The sequence below is a fragment of the Merops nubicus genome, unplaced genomic scaffold (genome assembly GCF_000691845.1).
Source record: "Merops nubicus isolate BGI_N331 unplaced genomic scaffold, ASM69184v1 scaffold19568, whole genome shotgun sequence".
NCBI classification, from domain to species: domain Eukaryota; kingdom Metazoa; phylum Chordata; class Aves; order Coraciiformes; family Meropidae; genus Merops; species Merops nubicus.
Genome location: NW_008623885.1, coordinates 40451 through 54719, shown reverse-complemented (window position 1 = coordinate 54719; position 14269 = coordinate 40451). Strand labels below are relative to the sequence as shown.

General features: G+C 40.9%; 1 protein-coding gene across 1 annotated transcript; it reads left to right on the top strand.

Annotated features, from left to right (window-relative positions):
- Positions 1–205: 205 nt before the first annotated feature.
- ATP6V1E1 (ATPase, H+ transporting, lysosomal 31kDa, V1 subunit E1) lies at positions 206–8854 on the top strand. The gene is made up of 8 exons (XM_008945232.1): positions 206–268; positions 2239–2348; positions 2825–2891; positions 4715–4804; positions 6135–6203; positions 6591–6685; positions 7549–7636; positions 8243–8854. Exons 1-8 carry the CDS (start codon positions 212–214, stop codon positions 8303–8305), a joined length of 639 nt encoding a protein of 212 aa, XP_008943480.1. The 5' UTR covers positions 206–211; the 3' UTR covers positions 8306–8854.
- Positions 8855–14269: the final 5415 nt, after the last annotated feature.

Below are 14269 nucleotides of genomic sequence, written 5' to 3'. Positions count from 1 at the left end.
TAACATGGGAAAAACAATTCTTAAAGTCTTTCTTGAGGTGAACTGACTCTTTGACCTCAATTCAATTTCCCTGAAAACCAGCATCTTATGAATTAGTAAATGGATATGAAGGGGCCTACTGTGCAAATGAGGGATGTATACATACTTCCTCTCATCAAAGTTCTTTCCAACAAAAAATATTGTCTTCTCTCTCTTACTACAGATCAAGCATATGATGGCTTTCATCGAGCAGGAAGCCAATGAAAAGGCTGAAGAAATAGATGCAAAGGTAAAAATGGAAGTTCAATGTCAGTAAGTGCAAACAGGAAAAAAATAAGTGCAAAAACTGTCATTGCATGTGACGTTTTGGAAGTTGCAGTCAGAGCAGTCCTCGGACCCTTCTGTGAGCTACAGCTTACTTCACCTTTAGTTATGCAGCAAGAAATGATGCAGCCAAATACTTAGTGTCTATTGGGTTTTGACAAATGAAAACAAGTTGGGTCTATTTTTTAGTGAAAGTTTTCTTACTGATTCTTAAATATAAATTTATTCATATGCAAGCTCACTCATTGTTTTTAAGCAATTGTGAGAGCTGAGTAGCAATGTGAATAGACTGGGTTAAGTGGAACACCTTCCCCACCTCCTATGCATAACGTGACATCACTGAGCATTAGAGGAGTTCTCTGCATAATTGTGAATTCTGCCAGGGTTTGTCATAACAAGCTATTACCAGAAGGTTGAATTTTAATTTTTGTTTGACTTCCATAGTGTGTCAAGTAGAAACATTAGTAGTAAATTAAAGCATGAATGCTAATAATCTTGCAAAAGCATTCATACATGTACCAAAATGATAAAAGATGAAAGTTAAACTGGTAGAATTATCTTGGTAAAAGTTTGTTTGTAAGCAGGTTCGTAATTGTACCTAAACCTGTGTAGCCACTTGCAGACTTAATTCTAGATGTAATTTAGTAGTATCCTGGGGAACTAAACCATAAATTTGTATTTAAGGCATGAGTTGAATCACGTGCAGAATTCTTTACTTAGGTTAAACCACAAGAGACTGACTTTGATATTAACCTGGTGGTAGAATATAGTTGTTTACTGAAGAAAGATGCATCTCCTATGAGGATAAGCTGAGACAGTTGGAGTTCTTCAGCCTGGAGAAGAAAAGGCTCTGTGGAGACCTTATTGTGGCCTTCCAGTATGTGAAGGAAGCCCATGAGAAAGCTGGAGATGGACTTCTTTTACTTTACTTTTTGCTCTTTAGTGATTGAATGAGGGGTAATGGGCTCAAACTGGAAGAAGGTAGATTTACATTAGATGTAAAGAAGAAGTTCTTCACTACAAGGGTGGTGAGACAGTGGAACGGCTTGCCCAGGGAGCTGTGGATGCTCAGCCACTGGACGTGCTCAAGGCCAGGTTGGATGGGGCCTGGCAAAACCAGGTCTAGTGGGAGGTGCCCCTGCCCATGGCAGGGGGGTTGGGACTAGATGATCTTTAAGGTCCCTTCCAACCCAAACCATTATATGATTAATGATGATTAACAACAGTTACAATCTGCACTGTACCAATACTGAAATATCTTGTTGGTATTTGACTCAATATATGTATTAATAATAATATTTAATCTCCCTTAAACACTCAGATCTACACAAATAATTAATGCTAAATTCCCGATGATCCACAAAATCAGTTGAGTCAGAAGTTGAAATTGGATTCTCATGTATTGAACAGGAAAATTTGCTGTGAGGTTCACATGCTGTCCCACTAGGTTTTATAAAAAGTAATAGTTATACTGTCTCTCTTCTTGTGTAAGAATTGCCTAAAGTGATGAAGTTTGTGGACACTGATGGCTGGGTAGCTTGTTTTAGGTAGAACCTCTTCTAGCCAGAAAAGAGACCAATTCTACAAAACCAAATCAGACCTGAAGCTCAGTTAAAACGAGTTTTGCGTAACAGTATATAATATATAAATTTGATAATTTGGTGCCTGAGAGATAAATGCTACAAGGAAACGTGTGTCAATCAATTGATAAAATAAACTGTCACTTAGTTAGCGAGGTTATAGTTCAGCAGAACACATCCTGAAGTCCCTTTACCTTGAGTACTGCTTGAAAAGTTTTGTTTATGTGAAACCACAAGTTATGTCATCCTAGCTTGTCTATGAATGTGCTCTGAATGCACGGCTGTTTCATTTTGATTCTGTTTTTTTCAGCCCATGGAATCAGTTCCCACTTCAGTTATTTAATTTTTACTGTAGGCAGAAGAAGAATTCAACATTGAGAAGGGTCGCCTTGTTCAGACACAGAGGCTGAAAATCATGGAGTATTATGAAAAGAAAGAGAAACAAATTGAACAGCAAAAGAAAATGTAAGTTCTTAGGTTAGATGGCTGACTTCCCTGAGCTCCCATTTTATTGCTTATTCTATACAAAACTCTTTTTCCTGGGCAAATAGGCCAGCATATTTACTTCTAATTATGAGTTTCTGTTTTTTTTCCTGGGGAAAAATTATCAAAGATTATCTACAATAGTATAACTGTTAGTAAGTGTGGTGAAAGTATCTTTTGTATTTCTTTATGTAGTTATTGTCCAGAAATCTACCTTGGTCTGTTATTCTGGGACAAATGGTCATTTCAGTTTTAGTATTGGTGGGTCTTTACGGAAGGACAAGGTTCTGCATTGTAATAATTTGTGTTAGTTCAGAAACGGGTTCAAATGGGTGAGCAGACTTTTTTTGTTAGATGTTGTAGTATTGTTATCTTTAAATGTAAAGTATGCAGTTAAATGTTGAAGTGCTTCTGTCAAAGTCTGATAGGTTGATTCAACTTTATCGTGCACTTTGCAGTCAGATGTCCAACCTGATGAATCAAGCAAGACTGAAGGTCCTCAAGGCAAGGGATGACCTTATTGCAGTGAGTATCTCTGTGGTGAAGACACAGAGGTTCTATTTCAATCATCTGTTAGGAAATGTTCTTAACCACCCTTTAAAGAAAACTATGATTTGTGATTCAGTGTCTTTTGTTTCAGAATACAAAAATGGCTTTCCCAGCTGCTCTGAAAAGTCATTAAGGAATTAGTCCAGCTTCACTAATCTGCTTTAGCTTATTTTCACAATTTCTAATACCTGCTTTTTTAGGGAAACACAGTTCCCTGCCAGGAACATTCCAGGCAGCGTTTTATCTATCATTTGGACAACAGGTTAAAGAGCCGAAACTCTCTCTTGCACATTTGGTGGAACTTTGAAGTTCTGTTTGCCTGAAGCTACATTTGTACATTAAGGCTGGCACGGCTTAAGCAAGTAGGCTAAAACCACAAGTAACTGAGTTTTTCTCTCTCTTTTTCAGTGGCCCCTAGTATATGAAAAGGTTTGCTTCTTGTTCTAGTAGGTGACAAATCTGTGTGGTGACGTATAGGGTGAGTGATCAGTTATCAGAGCAGGCTATGTTTAGTCTTAGTTCAGGCTTATTATATTTATCTTAAACCACGTGTAGTTTATTCTCATTCTGCTCATTATACAGCTTCCAGCTTTCCTATGATCTCTTGCCCCACCTCAGAAACAGTTAAGTGTTGATACTCTGCTAGATGGTGCTGTTGAGCTATTGGAAAACCTGTGAGACCTGTAGAAGTCAAATATAAAAGACTGGTTAATATTCAAGTTGATACTACCATGAAAATGGGAGTTGGCAGAAGAACACCAGTTTATTGATTCTTTAAACCTAGTTTCAAACATCAGATTGTATTCACAGAGAGGAGGAAGGTGGGTGGCTCAAGAGCTAACTCTGCTGTGATAGTCTCTGCTGGGTAATCTCTTCCTCATCTGTCAGCTGACTCAACATCATGCTTCTGAGTAACGCATAACATTCTTCCTCAATTTAAAACCTTTAAAGTCACATGCTGCCAGCTCTTTCTTCCCTTACCAGATCTTTGGCCTCTTTCATGAACAAGAGAGATCTGCAGTTCCAGAAATGTTGTTACTCTAGGTATAACTGGGTTTGACTGCAACATTAAATGGTGATGGTCTTCTGTCCTTATACCCACGATCATGATTTTGTTATGTTTAAAAGAAGATGCATTCTTCTTTTAAACACTATGAGGCAGGACAGTAAAGAAAGGTTTATACTAAATCATACAATTTCTTTATGTGAAGTAATTATGATGGTTCAGTTCAAGAAGCTGACTCAAACGTCTTAAAAATTGAATCCCATTTGATACTGATTTGCTGAATAAAGATAATTAAAACCAGCTACTTCAAATTAAAAATAAGCTCTAACTTTTAAACTTTTACTTGAGTTTGCTTACAGTTAAAAAATACCTAAGCTGAGTATTGTTTGATAAAAAGACAGATTAGATTTCTTTGCTCAACCACAAAGCTGAAAAAATGTTATTTGGACGACTTCATTAATTGACATCAGGCAATGTTTTACAATATACTTAGTTTGTCTGAATTAATACTGTAAGTACTATCCTTTTACTACTGAGGTCTCCCTTTTTCATGAGAAAGGAATTATTGTCAGGTTGTAACGGGTTCAGATCAGGGCAGGGAGAGGGGAAGTGTTTGGAAAGGATATTGTGCCACGCACAGAGATGAAGGTCTAGCTTGGAGGAGCACCAGCTGGAGTGTACGTTTACATGTTGGCAGGGTGTGATAGCTATAACAGGAGTACAGAAAGTTGGTAGGCATGAAACCAAATGCCAAACAGATGGGCTCTGCTGATCCCATTTCTTCTGAATGTAGGATTTGCTGAGTGAGGCCAAGCAGAGACTTGCCAAGGTGGTGAAGGATGGTGCCAGGTACCAGATACTGCTGGACGGACTAGTTCTACAGGTAAATATTTAAATTGTAAACAGTAAATGATCATAGCCCTACCCTCCTAGGTGCCTTTCTTCAGAAAAAAAAAACACTAGAAGTTATGTTTGTATTGGAATCTACATCAAATGTTGCTGGGTGATCTTTGTTTTAAACATCTCTTCTGCTGTATCTTTCATTCAGTCTTGGATATCTTTCAGTGTTGGATTCTGAACAGATAAGGTTGCAGCCTATTTTGAGGTGTAAAGCCTGGTATCCCAAGCAGCAATTCAATTAGAAGACAATCGCAGATGTGCACGCATACATTGTAGCATGCACTGTAGGATGCACACTTTTAAACTTCTGTAGTAATTGATTGGATCAGACACACCTTTGGTAAAAGCTGTTTCTCCAAACCTGGAAGTCAATAGTTGCCCATTTAAAATCTTTTTGGCGTTTGCAACTTCTAAGTCCTGACTCTGACAAATTTACTGTGGTATGGCATGTCTCTATGACAGGGATACAAAGCAGAATCAAAGCCTTGCTTACCTACAATACTGTCCTTAAGCCCCAGAAATTAACTGCTAAAAATGCAGGAAGCATTGGCCAGGGCTAGTCCTGCAGCCACTAGTGCCACCTTCTGGTGAGTTGGTCCTGTAAACCCGCAGAAGCTATCCACGTGGTCTCTTGTTTGATAGCAGAGTTTGCTTAACAGTGTTTGTTACCAGCATGCGGTTCCAGTTCCCTATTGTCTCTGTGTCACACCTAGGTCTGGTGTTCCTGTACGTCAGGCAAACCTGTCTCACTCTTGCAAGCTGGTTATGTCTGTCTTGGCTCATTATATTTGATCCAGTGGGGGATCTGTACTCATGGTTGGACTAGATGAGCCTTGTAGGTCCCATCCAACTGGAACTAAACGTGTTCTGTTCTATTTTCATATATTACTAGAGGATCTGCAAGGCAGGAGTTGTTAGAACAGTCATCTGGAAGTACTGCATGTCTTCTTCAAGACCTGCCTAGGAGAAAGTGAGCTTGGCTGCATGCTCAGTCTCCTTAGACAACAGTGATCCTTATGTATACATGTACACTGTCTGGGCAACAAAATCCTGTGATACATACATTTAGTTGCACTTGAGTTCCAGTCCTGAAGCTTCCAAAGAAATGCATAATCTATAGCTGTAGTCTCTATCACAGATATTGCTGCTGCCCTCTCAGAATGTCTGCATGGGGTAAACTTGTGAGCAAAGAGCTAAATAAAAGAGGCTGATAGTGTCAGGTTTTGGTTTTCAGATTTCCTTTACTGGGGTTGAATAATTCTAAGGCAATTAAAATGGTGACTTTCTGATACTGTAATGGTTATCTTGTGTAGGGATTCTACCAGCTGCTTGAGCCCAGAATAGTTGTTCGGTGCAGGAAACAGGATCTTCCTCTGGTCAAGGTAAGACACCTAGAATAGTTTGACAGCATCCTGCTCACAAAAGCTGGGACCTGACTGCAAACATTTGCTGCTCAGATCCCATCTGTGTGGCACGAAAATAAGCTTTGCTTTCTGCACTTCTGCTGCCAATACAATGCAAGAGAACAAGTATGCTTTTCAAGCTGGGAATCATTTGCTTGCTTGGATATTACCTAGGAAACTTTAGACATTTCGGCAAAATTAATAATTGGTTTTGGCTCCGAAGCCATACTGAAATACATTTGCTTAATTAAAAAAAAAAAAAGGTCTTAGTGCCTTTGTTTTATTGCTACAAATGATTGAGTGACAAAGTCCAAGTGGTGTGCTAGCATTTGTCAGTGCTAATTGGTGGTTTATCTTGTGTCCTAGACTGCTGTACAGAAGAGCATTCCCATCTACAAAAATGCCACAAAAAGGGATGTGGATGTTCATATTGACCAAGACAACTTCCTGCCAGAGGAAATGTAAGGAAAATGGAAGTCTTTTATACAGAGCACTAACTTAATGCAGCTTTTCAAGCCACAGCTCCTACTAGAACAGTCTCAGAAAATTACATGTGGAATATCCCCACAGTGTGTCTGCTGCTGTTTCAGTGAAGTCTGACACTTCTTGTGTTAATCAAGCACAGGCTCTGCAGTTTCCACCAGACAAGCATTGTCTCAATCACAAATGTCAGTAGTTTTGTGCAACTGGTTCACCATACTGAGGCAGAGAATAACTGTGGGTAGATCTTAACTATTGGTCTCTTAAAGAGAGAGAATATGGATGCAGCCACACTTCCAATCTCAAGATGAAGCAAATCGAGTCATAAAGTGCTGCAGGATAATCACCTGACAGTGTTTGTGTCTGTTCTGGCTGTAAGACTATTATTTCCATGTAGCATGATAAAAGACATGGCACAAAGCTGCATATTCTGATAATCAGTGATCTTTATGTATGGGCCTAAAATAAAACTTTTAGCCCTCTTCCTCACCACACAAAATCTGAAAGCTGTCTATTCATAATGAAATGCAGAGTCTGAAGCTGGTTTGAAGTGACAGATTCCATAGCTCTGCTTGCATTTAGATCATGGTAATGAGGACCCTTGTATGTAGCTGTCGTCTCTGGTAACTCTAAAGATGCTTTATGCTGTGCTGATTTTACTTTGTGCTGATTCCTGTTAAGATATGACCAAAAAAAAATTAGTTTTTTAAAAAAAATCTTCTCTATGTATCTAACTTGCATGTAAGTGCTGATTTTGGATAATCTCTCCGCTACATTTTGACTTTGAGATGTCTCATGGTTTTCACAGATTATTTTTTTTGTGTTTGTTTTTTTCCCTTTCTAGCTCTGGAGGTGTTGAAATCTTTAACAGTGATGGTAAAATTAAGGTTTCCAATACCCTGGAAAGTCGGCTGGATCTTGTGGCCCAGCAGGTGAGTTTCTCTAACTCAAGGCCAAGGTGAACAAGACATAATTAACTAGTTTTGTCTTGTAGTTAAACCCTGGTGTTTCCAATATGGTGACTGTTACAATAGTGCGCGACAGATTTTTAACATGGATGATGAGTAAGAAGTTATTTTTGAGTGGAAAGAAGCAAATTACCTACTGTTTGTGCTTCTCTACAACAAACATGGCTTTTCCCAGATTGGTGCCTTTTGAATTGAGCATGAACATAAGACTCTAGAAATTATGATCCTGAAAGACTTACAATGACTACACTGCAGTCAGGATGTTGAACTCCTGAGGCTAACTTGAATGACTGTAGCTAGCTTGAGCACTAGAAATTTTGGCTGAGACCTGTTATATCCTAATGGAAAAAAAAACTAGCTCTGGCATCTCTTTCTTACCGTGCAGTATAAGCAATCCTTTAAGTCTGTGGAGTAGCTGGCAATGTGTGATCAGGTAAAGGCTTCTGAAAACTCAAATTATTGACTTGTTAATGTCAGAGCCTGGTCTGGTTGTCCTGTGGTGCCTGCAGTGAGGAGTGCACAGCAATTGTATTGCCCATTGCATATAACTGATGCACTCTTTTTCAACAGATGATGCCAGAAATCAGAGTGGCTCTCTTTGGTGCTAATGCCAACAGGAAGTTTTTGGACTAAACCTCTATGAGAAGAAGGTGGGATCTGTTCCACTGCCATACTGAAGGGGATGCAAAAGCATCTGCTCATTTAAAATCTTGAAATATAACGTTACCTTGTCATCCAATATCTGTACTTCAATGGAATAATTTTGCATACCTGCTGTGCTTAGCCTCTCCACTTGTGTTTGGAATGGATTGCTTAAAGGATGTGAAGATATACATATTCATACAGCAGTGACACTAGCAAATGGAGGCGTTGGGGCTCTTGGCTTTCCTTCCACTGTTGTGGCTCTATAAAGACAAGTGGTTCATTTAGGGTCATTTGCTTTGGCCACATCTCTTTCAAGCTGTCTAATCTGTGAAGTAAATTACTATGCTGCCCGTGGGAAACACCTTTTCAGTCAAGGTCTTCAGTGTTAGAGGGGGCATGCATTCCTTCCCAGGGTTAGTAGTTTAATTCATATTACTTGGTCAGGCATTTTTCTGTTCTGTATATGTGATTTAAAAAAAAAAAAAAGCCTGAGCCTGTAAAACTTTATTTATTGAAATAAAAATGTATGTGTGTACGGAGTTCTTTGTAGCTTCTCTCTGGGGGATTGGCAGCAACCATTGAAAAGAGGGCTTGTGTGTATAAGGACTTACTACCTGAGGACTCTGTGAGGCTAGAATTGAAGTGCACAGAGTACTGTCAGGCTATCTGCTTGAGTCCCGTTGGATTGTGGGCAAGCCTTTTGAATAGGGCTCTAGGATGAGCTTCATTATTCCTGAAAAATGGGTCAGTCGTTTTGCCCCCTCAGTCTTCCTTTGCAAGAGAGAACTAGAGTAACACAAGTGCTCTACTTGGAGAACAAACACAATCCATTTCTAGTTACAGGCTTGTTGCTTCTGTGCAGGAGATCCAGACTATACTCCTTTAGTAATCGTGTCTCAGGACTTGAGGAGCAACAGCTGGCTCTGTTACAACTGTTGTCTTTATTGTTAGTAGCTGCTAAGTGACAGTGATGTAACTGTATTCATTAGCTAATCCGTTGAGTTTTACTAACGCTTACCTCTCTGCTTCTGCAGTGATGATCAGTAGTGTCTCTACCTTCTATAGCATGTGACAGAAAAATCCTTGAGGTAGCGTTCACACAGCAAGCCTCTGCCAGAACACCTGCCTCTTCACCTCATTGGTGCTCGATTCTGAAACTTGTTTCATGGAAACAAGAAACTGCTCAAGTGAATTACTGCTTGAATGTGTTTTGAAATCATGTTCTGTATGTATTGCAGTGATTCAGGAATGGCAGGAGTTTTACGTTGTGCCATGAAGAATACTTGCCAAGCTGCAGCAGCACTGCTTCATGCAGTGTTTTTAACCTGAGGCCCTTTCCTCTCAAACTGAGGCGCATGCCCTCATGTAGACTCTAAATGCTAGATAAGCCTTCCACAGCCTTGTTTCTTGAAAGTGGAGGCTTTCTGCTAAGAAAGTCATGAATCCACACAATTATTTTTTAATTTCCTCTTGCAAAATATGGCAAGGATTTTTTTATTTTACTGCTCCTTGCTGTGTCATTTACACACCAGTTCTTGTTTTCCACGTAGATGTTTTATGGTATTTATTCTTTTAGTGCTTTGGTTTTCAATACGTGGCTCTGTGACTGGGCAATAAATGTATCTGAGCTAAAGTCCTGCTTTTTGCAGATTTTTGGATAACATTTACAGCTTTCATCTTTGCAACTGTTGGTGATCAAGTTTCCCTAACTCAGCGCTGGGCTTTGGCTTTGAGACATAACTGTAGCAAAGAAAAAGCCTTTACATGTGCATGCTTAACTGTGTTCTTTCTTGGTTCAAATAGGACTTTTTGCAACAGATTTGTTTTGGTCCTTTCTGACAGTTTGATCCAGCGTGTCAATAGGCTGTCTGCCCATGCTTTGGAAATGCAGTTGAGCTTACTTGGGCCCTTATTGTCCCTACAGTTAGGGCTAGGAACAAAAAAACTCTAGATGTTGAAGTAGACTACAGCATATGGTAATAAAATACTGAGGGGTGAGACTACAAGAGGGTAACTTGTCTTTGGTGGGTGACACTCATCATGAATATTTGCTCCAGTGCTCAATGAAGAGGCTTCAACCAGATCATAAGATCTAAATAAATGAATGGCCTAGTTTTGGCCATCATCATTCAAAACTGGAGCTTTTATGTTCTCCTAGTACTACTACTGCTTCCCTTGGAAAACTGGCACAGGCGATGGTGTAGTGCATGTAGATAAAGAGACAGGCAGGATAAGATAAAGGTCAGGAGAGAGGCAGGTGGATCTGTTGTACATCCTTCCACAGTGATGAGGTGAAGGCAGTGAGACTTTCACAATCCACATCTTGCATGTTTTTGAAAAGCAAAATAACGATTCTTGACTGTGGATCTAATAGTGGAAGATATTGGAGTTACTATTTACTCTTTCCTTTCCTCTGTTAGTTTCGTACTTTTCTGTGCAGAAAAGAGGAAGAAATAACCACTGTCATAATATACAAAATCACTCAGAAATGGTTTTAGTGTTCGTCAGTCACTTGGGTAGCAGTGAGTCAAAACAGGTCCTTCAGAAATGGTCCAAACACTTGAGGTACATTGCATCTGAAGTCTGAGACTAGAGGCTGGGTACCTGCTGCCCCACCACAAGCTGAATGAAGCACTTATGCTTACCCAGTTTATTAAGGGAATTGCAGGTGCTCCTGGCTTGAGCCATGCCAGCTGTGACAGAACTTCCTCCTGCACCAGCAGTTCCCTGCAGGTGAGTTACAGGAAAGCACAGATTAATTTTTATCTTGGGATAGCCACATGAGAGAATTGAATTACAAAAAATGGTGTCTACATTACTTGCAACATCCTTGTCCTTCATCCCAGGTAACAGGGGCTGTTACCAAATCTGATTACCTTAGAGATGCAGAGAAAATTGGGAATAACCATCCTCAGGTTTACCTAGTGTAGTTAGCAATCCTGTTGTGTCTTCATCCAAGCTTCTTTTCAGTGTTTGGACACACGTTTTTACAAGTAATATGCAAAACAAGCAGCATTTCAGCTGAATTTCTGAGTTCCTAATGCAGTGTGGTTGCAGCACTGTTTTATTGTTTGAACTGTACTGCTGATTTAAGTAAAATCAAGTCGGATGCACAATAATTTTTTCTTGCTGATTTACCTGATGACCTAGGGCAAATCAATGAGGATATTGATCTTTATTCATCTTTATATAAGCATGTAAAATATTCCAGTTGAGTATATAAAACAAGCCTGAAGCCAGCTCAACACATTAAGGAGCTGGAAAAATAGAGGGGACAAAGGAGGCATTAAATCAGGGTTCAGGTAAAAGAATTAAGTTGTGATGGGACAGGCAAGCACTGCAGATTAATGGAGAGTGCAGTGCTGGTTCTGTCTGGTGCTGGAAAAGGAGTTAGGGAAATAGATAATCTTGCACTTGTTCTGCACAGTTGGCAATGGAAAATTGAAGAGTGGGTTTGACACCAAGTGATCAGCAGAGGACTTAAAATGTTACTGCACATCTGAGTCACAACCCATTTTTTAGTACTTAATTTTCACAGTGAGAGTTATTAACATTAATCAGGGAGACACACGCTGTATGAATGATCCCTGCAGGTGTCAAGGTGAGAGAAAGACTAGAAAAAAAAAACAGCCAGAAAGTACCGAGAACTGAGGCCTTGGTGTCTTTTTGAAGCCAGTAATAGTTGATAAGAGCTGTAACTTCTGGAAGGAAGCTCTGAGCTGGCTGTCAGGTGAGTGGTACCCATCACAAGGCTGGCAGTGATAGGGCGAGCGTGCTGCAGGGAGGGTGCTGAAGTGCTCAGCTCTCTGCTGAGAGTCAGTCTTGGAGGAAACCACAGCCAGGTCCTCCATAACAAGCCTTGTTTAAAACATAGCAGCGAGAGAATCTGACTTGTGGGTGAATCCTGACGTGAAGGTCCAGCTACAGGCCTTTGGGTGCTCACTGGCCAGATTGCTCATGGGTCCCACGACGCAAGCTGGAGGGTCCCTTGCTTGGTGCATGTCACTGTCTTGACCTGCTGATGTTAGCAAGCAATGGGAAATAAGTAACAGAAGAACATGCATCCATGCTGGAAAATAGAAGCTTGTTAGATATTACCTTACACAGACCACTAGCACATGTGGTGCAGTGAGGCTGGAGCCACAGCCTGTGCCCGAAACTGTCTGGGAGATGAGGTGGAAATCACCCATTTATTTAATTCCAAAGAAACTGCAGTAAATTAAGAACAACAAAAACAAAACAAAACAAAACAAAAAAATAAAAGGAAATAAAAGCAAACTACCCCAAAGGAAAATTCAAAGCAAAAAAAATTTCCTGGTTAAGTGAACTCTGAGCTGCTACTCTGGAGAGGAAAAAGTTGAGACTGCAGTGAAGCACCTTGGCAAAAGGTGTTTAGCCCAGAGCAAGAGCCCAGACAGCGCAGCGTGGCTTGGCTATGTTTGCTGTTTGATACAGGCAGCTCAGAGAGCCAGGTGGGGACCCCCATCCTGCTTCTCAAACATGTTTGTAGGGAACAGGCCATGACAAGAAGGCCCTTCCAGGGCTGGGAAGTTCCTGCTGCTCTCAGCCAAGGTAGAGCTGGCTGGGAAACCCCAAGTCTGTCTTCCTAGGTAACTCTTTCAGAGCATCCCGTACAGCTTCTTTGGCTTTGCTTTGGAGAAAGAAAAAGAAAAAAAAAACCAAACCAAAACCAAGCATCTGTACAGGAGCACTCTCAGATTAAGAATCATGCCAACAATGTGTCAAAAAAAAATGTGTCATTTCCAAGCCTGTGTTACATGATGGTTATCAAAAGCTGTGGAAAGCAAGGCTACCACATTATTTCAGGTAGTTCAAAGCTGATGTGTGGTGAGACTGCATAGTGAAACTCTTAAGGGTGGTTCCTCCCAGCATTTCTGAAGACCCTTTCCCATCCTGTGTCCAAGAGTATTTGCATGAGGTCAGCTCCTTTTTGCAGGCAGCCCCTGACCCACACATCCCCTGTGACTGCACGTACCAAACTGAGCACCAACTGCAACTCCTGGGGCTCTTCAGGATCCTGGATTTCATCTTTTTTCACACGAAGCCGTTCAGTGGAAGGCTTTTAACAAAGGGATTGGAAGATCATTGGTTTCTGCGCAGCTTTGACTTTCTAGCATGAACCTCTCAGATCTAAAAGACTTCTTGCTTCCCAAGCCAGCTCCAGGGCATGCAGGAAGTTCACCCTTTCTCCTCCTTCCTCTGTCCTGGATGCTGGCTACCCATATGTGCTCTTTAGCCCTCTGTATTAACAGGGCCATTTCTCTCCCCAGCTGGTGGCCTTCTGCCCTTAGCAGAAGGCTGCTGGTATAGAGCTGCCACCCCTGAGTATCTACAGCTCATGGTGCTCTCCACGGCTGCAGGGTTGAAAATAGAGAGGCAGCATCCTGACTTCCACATGGAAGTGGATAGCAGCAGGTGGGACCAATTGTCTTAGCTTGCCCTAGCTGGTGAGCTGAACACAAATAAGGGAGAGAAGGACACATTGAGGTGTTCCTGGTACATGGAGGGGCGGTTATCTTTTGCAGGACTCTTCTTTCACCCACACATGCTCAGGCTTTATTTGGCTTTCTTGGGACCATTGCCTGCAGTGCAATTGTAACACCTTCCTCCCACCAAAGGTCACTTTTACCCAGACAGTCACAGCAACACTGTAGTGGGGACCCATCACAGACAAAACCTTGGAACATCTTCTGGAGAAAGGCTTTTTCCTCAGAGGGCTCCAGAAGGAGACAAAATCCTCACAGTCAGTGCTAAAAGTCACTCAGAAAGCAACTTCTGAGTGGGAGCACAAGAAAAATATTAATCTGTCTAAAAATGAAATTATGAGTATTTTTTCCCCCACGCACATGATGTTGAGCAGTTTAAGTGCAGCCACTTGTTCCACACTTCTGCTCTCAGCTCTGAACACTTTGAAGAACAATGGTAGCGTGA

What these genes read in the sequence shown, in the direction of transcription:
- ATP6V1E1 (XM_008945232.1), top strand. Translation starts at nt 212, where the DNA reads ATGATGGCTTTCATCGAGCAGGAAGCCAATGAAAAGGCTGAAGAAATA. An exon ending in AGGATCTTCCTCTGGTCAAG is followed by an intron (nt 6,204 to 6,590) that starts GTAAGACACCTA and finishes CTTGTGTCCTAG; the next exon opens with ACTGCTGTACAGAAGAGCAT. An exon ending in TGGATCTTGTGGCCCAGCAG is followed by an intron (nt 7,637 to 8,242) that starts GTGAGTTTCTCT and finishes CTTTTTCAACAG; the next exon opens with ATGATGCCAGAAATCAGAGT.